This window comes from Rhinatrema bivittatum, chromosome 3 (assembly GCF_901001135.1).
Source record: "Rhinatrema bivittatum chromosome 3, aRhiBiv1.1, whole genome shotgun sequence".
Classification (NCBI taxonomy): domain Eukaryota; kingdom Metazoa; phylum Chordata; class Amphibia; order Gymnophiona; family Rhinatrematidae; genus Rhinatrema; species Rhinatrema bivittatum.
The window spans coordinates 55,333,001-55,348,006 of record NC_042617.1 but is presented as its reverse complement, the minus strand read 5'-3'; the positions used below and the strand labels follow the sequence as shown (position 1 = coordinate 55,348,006).

General features: G+C 44.6%; 1 protein-coding gene across 3 annotated transcripts in view; it reads left to right on the top strand.

Moving 5' to 3' along the window:
- Window positions 1–15,006, top strand: part of TRAF5 (TNF receptor associated factor 5) — a 120,244-nt gene that overhangs the window by 18,527 nt on the left and 86,711 nt on the right. For all 3 annotated transcript variants that reach the window (XM_029593268.1, XM_029593267.1, XM_029593266.1), the window contains exon 2: window positions 6,871–7,100. In XM_029593268.1, coding sequence (XP_029449128.1) covers window positions 6,880–7,100 — 221 coding nt within the window. In that variant the 5' untranslated portion in view covers window positions 6,871–6,879. The remainder of the gene's footprint in view (window positions 1–6,870; window positions 7,101–15,006) is intronic.

Below are 15,006 nucleotides of genomic sequence, written 5' to 3'. Positions count from 1 at the left end.
AAGTAACATTCACGGCAGCTCAAATCCTAACGTGCAGAATTTGTTCGGCTAAGGGCTAGCGGTACTAAACATTTTTCCCACAAGCAGAAACAGGGAAAAAGCCTTAAGTGCACAAGGCCTCAAGGGCAATGTGGTTGTAGTGGCATAGCTGTAAATAACGAAATACAAACAGTGGGCTGAAAACAAAAACACATGCCGAAAGGTCGTGTAGCTTCCTTGATTTCAGATAAAATATAGTGAACAGGAATTTTAATGGGCTGTGTCAACATCTGCTGAAAGGCTTTTTTTTTTCCAAATACGTATAAGGTTGGGGGATTTCCGTTCTCTTATACAGATAAGGCTGCTTTAACCACACTCCGCCTTATGAGACTTGAATATCTCTCAGGTCTGTTCCACTAATGTATATTTTCCAGCCGCTACTATTCTAAGATAACCAAAAGTTTCACAGCCATGGTGTGTTTGAGGTGACAGAAATTGTTCTTAGCAGCAGCACAGCTACAGCAAATAATATAAAGTAAACCCACATCACCTATTGGGCTCCCCCCACCCCCCCCACTGACTTCTACATCCAAATGCATGACCATTTCATTAAAAGCTAGCTATTGTACTCTTAACCACTTTGCTCCTCAAACTTTAAAAAAAAAAAAATCATCTCTAGTGTGCTCTCTTGCAGATCTTCTTGTCACTCGGGAAACAGCATAACGTCTTTCAGCCTCTGCAACCTTACTTATGGAAGATATTGAATAGGATCAGTCCGAAGATTGCCCCACTCCGCTGGTCGCTTTCCTGTCTTTAAAGCGACTGGAACCATTGTGTCTTGTAATGTTTGCTGGCCAGTAGAGGTCTGCTCTTCCTGGAATGCTCTCTCTACCTCCAGTGCCATATCTTTCAGCCAGTTTCTAAACTAACACACAGGCCGACCTGTGGCTCTTTCATATGCACAAACCTGGCACGCCACACGCATTCGACCACTCCCCTTGTTCGTGCACGTCCCCCCCAATCAGACATCACACCATTTGTCGTTCCATTTCAAACTTTTATTAACCTGCATATATAAACCACCAACATTAGGTTACATGGCAACATTAACTTGCTAATTTTAGCCTTAACACTAAACCTTCCTGCCAACGGAAAAATTAGGCCACAGCTTTGAATATCTTTTTCTAAGGCAGCATTCGCTGCCGAGGAGACTTTTACTGTGTAACCATATCATTATTCTCTTTATCGCCATTTCACCATTGTTCACCTTGTTAAACCCCTCCCCAGCGTCAAGCCATGCCAGGCAAGATGTCTGGGACACGGGATGGCCGCGCTGTACTGCCCTTGCCATTTATTTATTTATTTATTTTATTTGTGCTTTTTCTTGACCGAAGTGAATTCTGGACACTATTCCATTTATTTCATGGTACCCAAGAAAGGGGGCACCTTTCGGCCCATACTGGACCTCAAGTCAGTCAATCGATACTTAAGGGTCCCGAGGTTTCGCGTGGAAACTCTGCACTCCGTCAAGACCGCAGTACAGCCAGGAGAATTCCTCACGGCATTGGACTTGTCGGAAGCCTACCTGCATATCCTGATCCATCCGGGTCATCAGCGCTACCTACGCTTCAAGGTTCTAGGACGCCATTTCCAATTCCGGGATCTGCCCTTCGGGTTGGCCACGTCACCGCGGACCTTCACCAAGGTGGTCGTCGTGGTAGCAGCGGCACTCAGACGGGAAGGAATTCTGGTCCATCCCTACTTAGACAATTGGCTGATCAGGGCGAAATCACGAGAGGAGAGCCATCGGACAACCGACAGAGTGATCGCCCTTCTGGAAAGCTTGGGCTGGGTAATCAATCTCAGCAAGAGTTGCCTACAGCCTTCCCAGTCGCTGGAATACCTAGGACTACAGTTCGACACCCAGGCAGACACAGTCAGTCTCACTACCAAGAGAAGGTTAAAACTCCAGACGCGTATCCAGTACTTGATGGGAGCCAGTCGGCCCATAGCTTGGGATTATCTGCAGGTTCTTGGTCTCATGGCATCCACCCTGGAAGTGGTACCTTGGGCAAGGGCCCATATGAGACCTCTACAACACTCCCTGCTCTCTCGCTGGAGCCCCCATCTACGGAACTATTCCACGCACTTACCTCTGCCTGCCAGAGTACGGACCCAGTTACGGTGGTGGTTGCAGTCCAACCACTTGAGCAGGGGGTCGACGATGTCCTCCCCCACGTGGACTCTGCTCACCACAGATGCCAGCCTGAGCGGCTGGGGAGCACACTGCGAAGGACTCACCGCACAAGGGCGGTGGAACAGAGAAGAGTCAGCATGGAACATCAACAGTCTAGAGGCTCGGGCAGTCCGATTGGCATGCCTTCGATTTGCTCACAGACTGAAGAACAGAGCAGTCAGAGTGATGTCCGACAACACCACCACGGTGGCATACATCAACCGTCAGGGCGGAACCAGAAGCCAACAAGTATCTCTGGAGATCGCCCCACTGATGGCTTGGGCAGAGGCGAATCTTCAGGACATCTCCGCCGTCCACATTGCCGGAAAGGACAACACCACGGCAGACTTCCTCAGCAGAGAAAGCCTAAATCCGGGAGAGTGGCAGCTGTCACCCACAGCCTTCCAGATGATTGTGGATCACTGGGGGATTCCGGACATGGATTTACTGGCGGACAAGTCCAATGCTCAAGTACCCAGATACTTCAGCCGCAAGCGCGACCCGTTCTCACACGGAATCGATGCCCTGGTTCAGCCATGGCCTCCAGGGACTCTGCTATATGCTTTTCCTCCGTGGCCGCTGCTGGGCGCCATCATCCACAAGATTCAGAAGCACCGGGGCCTAGTTCTTCTGGTGGCACCAGACTGGCCAAGAAGACCCTGGTACGCAGACATGAGAAGACTACTGGCAGGGGAGCCTCCTCTCCGGGACCTTCTACGTCAAGGTCCCATCCTCCACGAGGATCCAGCTCAATTCTCTCTTACGGTCTGGCCATTGAGAGGGCTAGACTGAAGAAAAGAGGTTACTCGGAGCCAGTGATAGATACACTCCTCCGAGCTCGCAAGTTTTCCACATCCCTCACCTACGTACGGATCTGGAGAGTTTTTGAAGCATGGTGCGACACTCATGGCACCAATCCACATGTGGCCACAATCCCTATTGTGTTGGATTTCCTGCAAGATGGACTTCAAAAGGGTCTCTCCCTCAGCTCCATCAAGGTTCAGGTGGCTGCGCTGTCTTGCTACGGTCCCAGGAGGGATGGCAAGACCATTGCCAAGCACCCAGATGTTTCTCGCTTCCTGAAAGGAGTCAAGCATATTCGTCCACCACTGAAGTGGCCTGTGCCCTTATGGAACCTCAACCTTGTTTTGGATTTCCTCGCGGAATCCACCTTCAGACCCCTTCGGGGCCTGTCTCTCCGTTCTCTCACTTTGAAAATGGTGTTCTTGCTGGCTGTATGTTCAGCACGCCGCATCTCAGAGCTACAAGCACTGTCCTGCCGTGATCCATTTCTCAGAATCACTCCTGAGGCTATCCATCTTCGTACGGTTCCCTCCTTTCTACCTAAAGTGGTTTCACAGTTTCATCTTAACCAAACCATATCCTTGCCTACCACGGCGGGTTTGAGGAAATCTGAAGAAGGGCGTTTATTACGCCATCTCGACATTGGCAGATTGCTGCCCAGATATCTGGAAGTGACACAAGAAGTACGAAAGACAGACCATCTGTTCGTCCTGCACAGCGGAAAGAAGCAAGGTGAAGCGGCCTCACGGCCCACCATCGCCCGCTGGATTAAAGAAGTTATCCGAGCAGCTTACTTAGAGGCTGGGAAGTCTCCGCCTCTACAGGTCAAGGCTCATTCTACCTGAGCACAAGCGGCATCCTGGGCAGAATCCAGGATGCTGTCGCCTGCAGAGATATGTAAAGCGGCGACATGGTCCTCCCTCCATACCTTCTCCAGGTTCTACCGTCTGGATGTTCAGGCCAGGGAGGACACAGCATTTGCAAGGGCGGTACTACATGGTCCTCAGGCAGCCTCCCGCCCAGGCTGGGAGTAAAGCTTTTGTACATCCCATTCATTCTGAGTCCATCTGGCTACACGCCAGGAAATGTTGAGATTACTTACCTGATAATCTCCTTTTCCTTAGTGTAGACAGATGGACTCAGCATCCCGCCCAGCTGCCTGTGTACATGGATTTCACCGATTCATGGTAAGCCATGTCATTTGTTTACATAACAGCGTCTCCTTTTGCCAGGTGTCGACGCCTTCCGGTTGGGAATGCTGGTGGTCTCCAGCTACTATCAATCGGTCAGGGGAATCCTGTTTCACTATTTCACTGAGCGTCAGTACACACATCTATAACAGCTTTTGCAAGGAAGATTACTGAGTTGCTACGCTTCCTGTGGGGTATATATACCCGTGCTGACGTCAGATCAGTCTCCAACTGCTAGCACGAGCAAACTATACCCATTCGTTCTGAGTCCATCTGTCTACACTAAGGAAAAGGAGATTATCAGGTAAGTAATCTCAACATTTCTTACTCTATATTCCTCTCTCTATGCAGCCCAGCATTCTTCTGGCTTTAGCTATCGCCTTGTCACACTGTTTCGCCGACTTCAGATCGTTACACTATCACCCCAAGGTCTCTCTCCTGCTCCGTGCATATCAGCCGTTCACACCCCCCCATCAAATACATTTCTTTCGGATTTCCACAGGATCTCTACAGTAATCAGTGGCAGACAAACTCTTCAGCTTATGGAATCTGCTGTCGAACCTATTCTTTATCACAGCAGAACACAAAGCTAATTCAGTTTTGCTCCGTTCTATCAAGTGATCACAGACTAACTCAAGATACTTTCCTCCTTGACAGAGTACAGAGCCTCATGTACGCTTTTCCACTGTTACCACTGATCACCAAGAAAATACGAAGGTTTTTTGGGACCATGCTCATCTGATCCTTATAGCCCCGGCATGACCCAGACAGATCTAGTATGAGTATCTCATACAACTTTCCAGCAGTCCTCCTATACATCTGTATTTATTTATTTAAAAACTTCTATATACTGTCATTCTAACAATCATGATGGTTTACAAAATTAACATATAATTAAAAGGGGAATTAAACTTAGAGAGTTACAATTCAAATACAAAAGTAATAGTAAAAACTTTCAGATTTATTATAAAATAAATCAAAACAATACGCTATAACCAAGAATGGGTAAAAAGAGGAAAAAAGGAAAAAAATAGATGACTTCATACGCTACCAGATATATTTGAACTGTTGATATACATTGTTAATTTAATGGTTAACTAAGATCTTTAAATGCCTTCTCGAATAACCATGTTTTTAATTGTTTTCAAAAAACTATAAAAATTCGCTTGCATTCTTAACTCCATAGGGATTGAGTTCCTACATACCCTACATACTCTGGACTGTATAAGGGCCTAAAATATTACAAGAAATAGCCAGATGGGACATGTTACAAACTACTTGTCTCATATGATCCCAACAGTCTAGGTGTAGTGGTTTCCAACATACCTTATCTAATTGGCTGGCTGAGGGCAATCACCACTGCTACACCTTGGCAGGACTGCAAGTCACAGACTCTGTGACGACTCAAATGCTTCCATTGCTCATCTTCAAGAAGTACCTGTTGAAGATATCTGCAAAGCTGCAACTTGACCTTCCGTTCATACTTTACTTTCCACTACTGTCTTGATATCCTCTCAAAGACTGACAGTAAATCTGGACAAGCAGTTTTACAAAATATGGTCTCACTGTAGTCCATTCTCCATGGTGTGGGCTGGATTGTTTATTCTGTAAATGCTCCGCTACCACTCTGTTTGGGACTCCCCACATGTAATGGCTAATTCAGCCTGCTTATCAATGGGGGAAAAAACAAGTTTGCTTACTGTAAATGGTGTCTACTGTAGATAGCAGGATGAATAAACTATGGAATACTCGACCACCTCCCTAGAGAGTCAACTACATAGCTAGATTAGCTCTAGTGTAGACTGAGGAGATACAGGAGGCAGTGCCTGTGCAGAAACTCCTGCACATGCTCAGAGCCCAAAGCTCTAGCTTGGAGAGATTCATTTTTTTTCAGTGCAGTCAGATGATATCACCCACATGCAATGGCTAAGTCATCTTGCTATCTATGGAAAACACCATTTACAGTAAGCAATCTTGTTTTCTTAGAAATAAGGAAGAGCTTTTTAAGACTTTGGAAATTAGTACATGGGTTTCTCATCCCCTCCCCCCAAAGTTTATACTTTTATACAATCACTGTTGACAAGTCTTATTAATATGATTCTTTTGCTGCCTTTTTTTTAATAAGCTTTTGCACCCATCAGTCCTGCACTGCATTGGAAATCTGTTCTAATTCCTCGCGATCACAGTAAACAAGTAGCTGCTCGGACATAAGTTTTTGAGAATTCAACTCGGTAGACTTATGGTTTGTGTTTGGAGGTTGGGGGCATAGTTTGGCCCAATGTTTTCCTCCTGCTCTTTTGGGATTCCATCTCAACTGGAATTGGCCTGAACCCTTTTTTTTTTTTTTTCTATCTTCCCCTCTGTCTCCCAAGTTGCCCAGTCCTTGCAGCAAGGGTCCAAGGACCAAAGCTCCTTCTGTATGCATGCTCCCTGAACCTAGCCCATTAGTGTTGCCTTGTGCAATGGCTGAGAAGCTTTGCTGTCTGCCGCATTCCCCACATCGCTTTGGCCTGAGGAATAGAAAGCGGGCTTGGGAATTGAACACAAGTTCCTCGCGTAGCAGTATGCAGCACAAGTGATCTGCTGGTCCAAATAACTTGCAAAGTAGATTGTATGAAGTGTTTGGGTTATTTGAAGCATTTCCTTTTTTTTTGTATGTAGGCTAATGGTATGGCGTCTATGTCCTCTGAAGGAGACTCTGATTGTTTGGATACCTTCATCCGCCAGAATTCCACTGGGGCATCTTTGGATTTCGAACCCAACACTGAATATACATTTGTTGAAAAATTAGAAGAACGGTACAAATGTGCCGAGTGCAACCTGGTTCTTCACAACCCTCATCAGACTGGATGTGGGCATAGATTTTGCCAGAATTGTATCATGACTTTGGGGTAAGACTTTGTATTTCTGAATTGTGCTAAATGTTGAAAGGCTTTTTTAATGTGATCATGTCTAGGATATATTCAAGTCTGACAAGGACATTTAAGATTAACCAAGAAGGTGCAAGAGGTTTTAGGTAAGCAGAGACTTTGTGGCAGAAACAGCGCATTGGCATGAACTCTATTTATATATGCTCTCAGTTGTCACACAGCATTTGGAATTTGTCCAGAGAAAAATCTTTTTAACAGTTATCTATATTGTTTACTGCAAAACATTGTCAGTATTCCACCATTTGCATGAGAACTTGGAAAAAAAATACTGTGTTCTTTTGGAATCAAATTAAACTCTGGTGCAGGAGAAGCCAATCTAAGGTGATGGACATGTTGGCTCCGAGCCACTAGGGTTTGGTACCTTCATTAGGGTGAAATGTAAAGCCAGAAGAAGAATCCAATCTTCACCTCTAAGTCTAGAGGCCATTTGGATTCTTTTATGGCTCATGGGGCAGCACTGTGCCTGAGCAATAGTGAGGAACTCTGGTGAAGGAGAAGCAGTTGGTCCCAGGAAGGCCCGTTGTGGAGGCTTCCTTGAGCTTATTGGAAAGATCACCTCTGCATCAGCTGATGAAGAGTATGCTATTAAAGCTGTGACTACCATCACAGGCAGATAGTCTTGTTTTGCTGCAGCCTGGAGTAGCGGCACTACCATTGGGGTTGCAAAGTTTTAGAAGAGCAGATAGGGCCGGTGCTAGTTTTTTTTGCTGCCCTGTGCGAAAAATTACTGTGCTGCCCCTCCCCTGATTCATTCAGTGTCTGTCCCAGAACTATCAAATAGATTGCAGGGTAGAGTTGGGCTTTATCAGGGTCATTCTTCAAAATGAGTTATGGTGTTAATGCACATATGGCATTAATGCATGCATTAATGTGTTAACACATGTGGTGATACGATTATCGTATGGTGCAAATGCAAATTTTTTGATGGGATTGGGGAGGGGTTTTGGCGGGATTAATTAAACTAAGAGGCAATATTACACTGTGCGATAGCATGCGTTACACTATCACGCAGTTTTAAAGCCGGAAATAACTACATCTTTTTTCCTGGCGTTAAGCTGTGTGATATACCTGAAACAGACGTAACACAATTTGTGTTAAAGACTGCAAATTGCATTTTTGAGAGAGAGACTGACTGTTTATAAGGCCCTCATAGTATTCAACTATTTATATGCCTATAGGAGGGCCAGCTAATAGCTCAAGGTGAGGTATTGGTGGTGGTTTAGGGACCAGTTTTACATGCAGAGTGAGACATACGAACTGCACAGTACACCTCTTGAGAAGATTTAATTTCATTTGGAGTGAAGAAAGTCTCACAAAGATGAGATTTCTACTATGTTCTCGTGCCCTAGCTTGATAGTGTACCCTGTTATAGAGTCCATCAAGCTAGGGCGAGAGAACATAGGCAATAACAACACAACATGCATATTAAATATACATGCACTTCTGTGCTGCCAACCAGAAAACTCTGCAAAAAAAGATATTTGGAACCCCTATGGAATTAGACTTTTTCTAATGCATACTGGGTCCTCAGAAAGCCATGAATAAACAGAATTACCATTACAATATAGTAAACCTTCCCTACCAAAAACAACCCTAACAATCTTATCTATGAAAAGGCAACACTGCACATATTATACCAGGCCCTAGAACACCAATAAAACTCTTATTAGGAAACCAGGCTGCTATAAATCCCTACACAGAAATTATATGCCTGCAGAATACCGCACATTGGTCACATATGCAGAACACAGACAGACCCTCACCAAATACAGAATAAAGAGATCAGAAAGTATAAACAGAAACGTGCTGAGAAGAACTAAACTGGAATCCACAACAAGCCAGCTTCTATATGCAGAGCAGCAATGGAAAAACAGAAACATTGCCATTCTTCATAAAAACATTAAATAATAAAATCAAGAAATATAAAACAATCATAACAGTAAAATAATATTCATACAAAAAATAAAATATTTCAAATCAGTTAATAGAATAGCCAAAATTTCCCAAACACAAAATATTTCAAACTATTTGATGAATAAAAAATCCAATAAAAAATGTTCTGTTCCCCCCCCCCCCCCCCCCCCCCCCAAGAAAATTAAATATTTTGAAAGAGCAGCATCATGCAATTACATGCAATAATTACAACTAATAAGGATTAAAAAATCTTCTGTTATCCATACCTGTGATCTTCTGATTTCCAGTCAACCTGAAATTGTCATGGATTGGGGGAGATAGAGCCATACAAATTTTATCTTCTGTCTCACATACACTCACAATAATACATTCATTCTCTCATACACTCCCTCTCTCTAACATTCACAGGCTTCCTCTTCCTCACAGATACATTGTGTGTGTGTATGTGACACATGGGCTCTCACAGGCACACATACATACACAGGCTCTCACATAGACATGCACACATACAGCCAAATTTTAAAACGGCCATGATTGTAAAAATCGGCACTTACATGTGTGGCTGAGCCCTGCTCTGAAAAAGGGGTGGGCTGGAGGGGATGCATAGTCTGATTGGGAAGGAGTGGGATGGAGGCTGGCCTGGACAATGGCCATTAGCCGCTGTTCCGGGGAAGCGCACGCCTGTAGCCAGCTGGCATGCACATGTTGCTTCTGCTCCGATGGAGCAATAAGTAAAAACAAATTTAAAAATGCTTATTGTTAGGTAGGTAGTCGGGGTGAAGAGGGGAAAGGGAAGGAAGGTTAGGACGTGATAGGGAAGTTCCCTCCCAGTCCACTCCTTAATTCCATAAATATTTGACTAAGATGGAAATTTTAAGACTAGCGCTTGTGCACCCTCGCATATTGGTGTCCAAGTGAAGATCCGCTGGGATTTTTAATTGTGTACACACACACACACACCTGTTGTCGGGCTGTGGAGGGATGAGTTCCATCACGGCCCTGTGAGTCTCCTGTTGTCTTTGGGCCATGGTGAGATGAGCTCCACCACGGCCTACTGACATTCCTGCTTGGGGAGGGAGGGAGCGAATGTTGTGCGTGGGTGCACGCACGCAAACAAACTGAAAACACAGGCCTCTAATTTTAAGCTGCTGGTGGGTTGAGCATTGTGGCCTGCAGCCTCTCTCCTTCTTAGGCTGCTGGCCACCGACATTCAATCTCTTCCTACAGCCGCCTGCGGGTTAGGATCCACAGACTGCCACGTGGCGGCTTCTGCTGCTGCTGGTCCGCTGCCCAATGCAAATGCACAGTAGGCACACCCGTTTGTGCCGGGCCTGGGAGCAGAGCTTCCAGCTGAAGGATATAGAGCCTGTTGGGGAAACAGGGTGGCAGTGGATCAACTCACTCCTTCGGTAGATGCTATGGAGGAGGTGAGAGCTGTTGCCCAGCATTCCTTGGAGTTGGAGGCTGCAAATGAGTGCCTAGCTGAATTCTGTTCCTGAAGCAGTTTGTTTTCACCACCCCCCCTCCCTCCATTGTTGCAAGTTCCTTCTAGCATCTCTCTGCAAGATATTTGGGCAGCAGTATCCCGGATTGAAACTTCTCTAACTGGAAGATTGAAAGAACTATTTTCTCAGAGAACAATTCTTAAAATGGGGGAATCAAGAGGAAATATTCTCCTTAAATGTTTCCTCTGTCCATCAATGTGAAGGAAACATTTCCGTATTGCAAAGTATGCAGACAATATTGGTCAAGGATAACATAAATCTTCAATATAAATTGGAAATGCTTAATACTAGAAGATGTAACCTTTGCGTTATTAACTTTCCTAGACTTTGATCTACTTCTCCAAGAGATATGTTCCCTAAATATTTGACTAAGATGGTAATTTTAAGACTAGCGCTTGTGCACCTATACTTGCGCATATTGGTGTAAAAGCGAAGATACGCTGGAATTTTTAACTGTGCACGCATGTTGTAAAAAAAAAAAAAGGGTACAAACTTAGATTATAAACCCTCTGGGGATAGGGATAGGGAAATACCTACAGCACCTGAATGTAATCCACTTTGAAGTGCTGAAAAAAGTGCAAAAAAGCGGAATATAAAAAAAAAAAAAAAATATGCCAACCACACGTAAGTATGCTGAAAATGTTAAGAGGTTACTTGAGCACAGCTAGCATGCGAGTGTCTTCCGTAGGACTTTGTCGGCTTTTACACACGTTATGTCAGTGGATTTTAAAACATGCTCACATGAGGCACATTCCCGTTTTTCCAATTAGTCCACCAGTTTTCCATTTAACCTTGAGGTCTTTCAGACCCCTCTCTTTCTTCATCCTGCATGCCACCCAGTTGACTCTGACCTCTCACCCTGTTCAAAAAGCCCTAAAACTCGAGATACAAAGATTTACTTCTCATCAGGAGCAGCAATAAAGTTACATGGATATCTAGCATACGTGTGCTGCGGTTTTCAGTTTTAAAATAGAGGTACGCGTGTAAGTCTCGGCCCAGCCCATGCCCCGCCCCTTATTCCTTGCGCGCATATTTTGTGGCTTTTTAAAATCTATGTTGCTCTGGTGTGGCCTGCATATGTGCATGTGGGCATTTTTGCACGAGCAGCACTTTTAAAATCGACCTGTAAGGTTTTTGTTATATTTTTATTTACTGCTGAAAACAAGTACAGCTGAACAAACATTGTAAACAGTCACAACTTTTCTAAATTATACAACAAACCCTCATTCCAAAAGAAAAACGAAATGTCCAAAAGGATGCTTCAGTAATAGCTCACATGAAACAAGAAATCCCTCCAGCTTTGTTCCTTCTGGCTGGCGGGATCACTTGCAATGCAAGAAAGCGCAGATTGTAAATAACCCCCCCTCCCTCCCCCCAGGACATCGAAAGGAAAAATGAAAATACAAACATCCTGATACAAGAGGCACCCAGAGTAACTAGTTCGAGATAACCAACTGTAAAAGGCTCAATGAAATGGCGAAGAAGAATAGGTTATAAGACAGGCATGTCATTGAGAATAAGGCTCCGTGCTAAGGGTGACAAGTAAAAAGGTAAATCTCCCAGCATTTGTAAAAGATATGCCGTGGAAGAAACCATTCTGCTTTAGTTATATATTTAGCTAACAAACAGGACTGATGAATCAAGTTCTTCAGTTGGGTTAAAGTGGGGGGGGCTCTGGGGAAATTCACTTCTGCAATATACATTTTTTGGCAAGTACAATCACCAATCGTAACCACCATCTGGTGTATCACGTCCGAAAAGGTATGCCTCTACTATCATCCCATAAAAAAACATTAAGATGGAAAGGAAAAGAAATCTCACAACGAGTCAGTAGATAACGGTATACCTCATGCCAAAACAAGCTGATAAGAGGGCAGAACCAAAATTGGTGACCAAGCGTGCTATGTGGAGCTTTACACTTGGGGCAGCAGCCATTTCCTCCATGCCCTAATTTGCTCACCTGTGCCATTGCCATATTAAAATGGTGTAAAAATTTGAACAGCATCTCTTGAAGAGGAGCCGGCAAGGAGAAAGATCGGGCCCATAGAAAACATTGCCTGTAGTAGGGGTAGTTAACAAGGTACCCAGGTCTCTGTTCCATCCCGCTATCTGAGCGTGCCAACTAGGAGGAGATTGAAACTTACCCAGAAGCTTATACCAAAAAGAGAGTCTATGGCGAGTCGGGTCATCAATGTCCAAGAAATCCGAAAGGAGTTTCCAAGCATGGTCATGAGGGTCCGATAGCTGTAGCGAGTATATATAATGACGGATTTGTAAGTAAGCATAAAAATATTGGGAGGGAAGGTCATATTTTTCTTGTAACATTACAAAGGAGTGGACATGATTTAAAATCATCCACCAAATGTACCAAAGTCTTAATCCCCCCGTGCATCCCAGACCCCAAAAATTCGGTTGCGCAGGCCAGGCGGGAAGTCATTATTCTCCACCAGTGGTAAAAAAATGAGTGGTACTGCGGGAGAACTGAAAGCGTCTACAGGCCCAACGCCAAGCCACATACGTGGGCTTTATCAGCACACTATGTCTGAGATGAACAGGGAGCAGTCGAGGTGTTTTATGTAAAATGTAGGCAAGGCGTAGTGGCTTAGTCTGCAAGTGTTGATCGCTAAGGGAGTATAGTAAGAAGTATTCATAAGCCAATCCGCTGCATGGCAGAGCTGACAGGCCATATTGTAAGACCTGAAATCAGGCAACCCCCAGCCCCCATGTTTTTGGGAGAAGTGGAGGAGTTTGAGAACGATATGAGATTTCCCCCCTTTCCAAAGTAATTTGCGCATCTGGACGTCCAACTCCCTCAGCTCACTTTTTGACCAGTAAACGGGGAGTAACTGCATTGCATATAACTACTGAGGGAGAACCATCATTTGATACAATGCAATCCTACCCATCAAGGTCAGCGGTAGGTTTTGCCACCTTTGTATCAAAACATTCGTCTTTCGTAGGATAGCCCTAAAATTTAGAGATTGCGTCAAAGCTGGGAGCCTGGGAATAAGAACACTCAAATACTTGAGATAGTGAGAGGCGTACGGGATGGGAAAGTCAGCAGGTAGCCAGGACTGAGTGCTCGGCATTGCAAACATTATGACTGATTTCCCCAAATTCAACTTAAAACCCGCTAGGGAGCCATAGAGGGATATTTCTTGCATTAATGCCACCCAGGAAGACTGTGGGAGAGCTAAGATGTACGAGCAGGTCATCCACAAAAGCCACTAGCTTGTAGGGGGCTGGCTCACCAGGCCTCGGGGAGATACCTTGAATTAAGTTGTTACTGCGAATATGATTGAGTAGGGGCTCCAGTGTAAGGACAAAAAGGAGGGGGGAAAGCGGACACCCTTGGCGAGTTCCCCTGGAAATGAGAAAAGATGGCATGAGAGTACCATTAATCATGATCGAGGCTACCGGCTGAGAATATGAAACTTAACGGCGACCGAAAATAACCAGTAATGCCCAATGAGTCTAAGACAGTGAACATAAATGGCCAACCCACCCTATCGAAAGCCTTTTCGGCATCAAAATTGATGAGTATGGATGGAATGTCTTGCCAATGACAGGTCTCGAGAGAGGATAAAATTTTCCGTACACTGGTAGAGGAGCTCCTGTCTTTTTTACAAAGCCCACCTGGTCGTCATGGATGAGGCTCGGGGGAAATCGAGATAAGTGGTTAGCCATAATCTTCGCTAGTATCTTAATATCAAAGTTCAAAAGAGAGATAGGCCTATAGGACTCAGCCTGAGTCGGGTCCTTATTTTCCTTGGGTATAACTGTAATATAGGCCTGATTACGATAGAAAGACGAAGTTGGGTGAGCAATAAGATCGTTAAGCATGTCAACAAGTGGCAGTTCAATGTGAGGGAGGAGCTTTGTAAAACTCAGTGGGGTATCCATCTGGGCCTGGAGCCTTCAGTCTTGGCCGTTTTAACTGCAATTTGTATTTCTTGGGGTTGAATAGGGTGGTTTAGAATGTTTAGCTGAGCCTCTGAGAGATGAGGCAGCCCAGAGTGAGCTAAATAGTCCCCCAGGGCCACCTGATCAACCGGGTCGGCTTAGTACACGTGTAGTAAGGTTTTTAAGTTTCTTTTCAAATCATTGCCTCTGACACTGAGAATTCAACATTTTCAGGTCCCTAATATGCAGGAAACCAGGGGGTGCTGGATCTAGATCTCCACAAGTTGTAGTTTCTGAAATAGAGCTTAATTTGACTGAGAGGTTGGAATAATCCCAGGCAGAGGTTGTCAGAAAACAACTCTGTTTCCTTTGTTTTAGGGCCTGATAGGAATTGTACTTTTAGAGGTTTTTTTTTTTAAAGAATAAAGATGTTCTTTAGTCAGAAGATTAGGGTCTATACAGATCTCTTTAAAGTTACTTAAGACAAGTGGAGAGAGCCCTATTCTGTGATGGCAACACCTATTTCTTTAGGAGGGTTTTTTCTT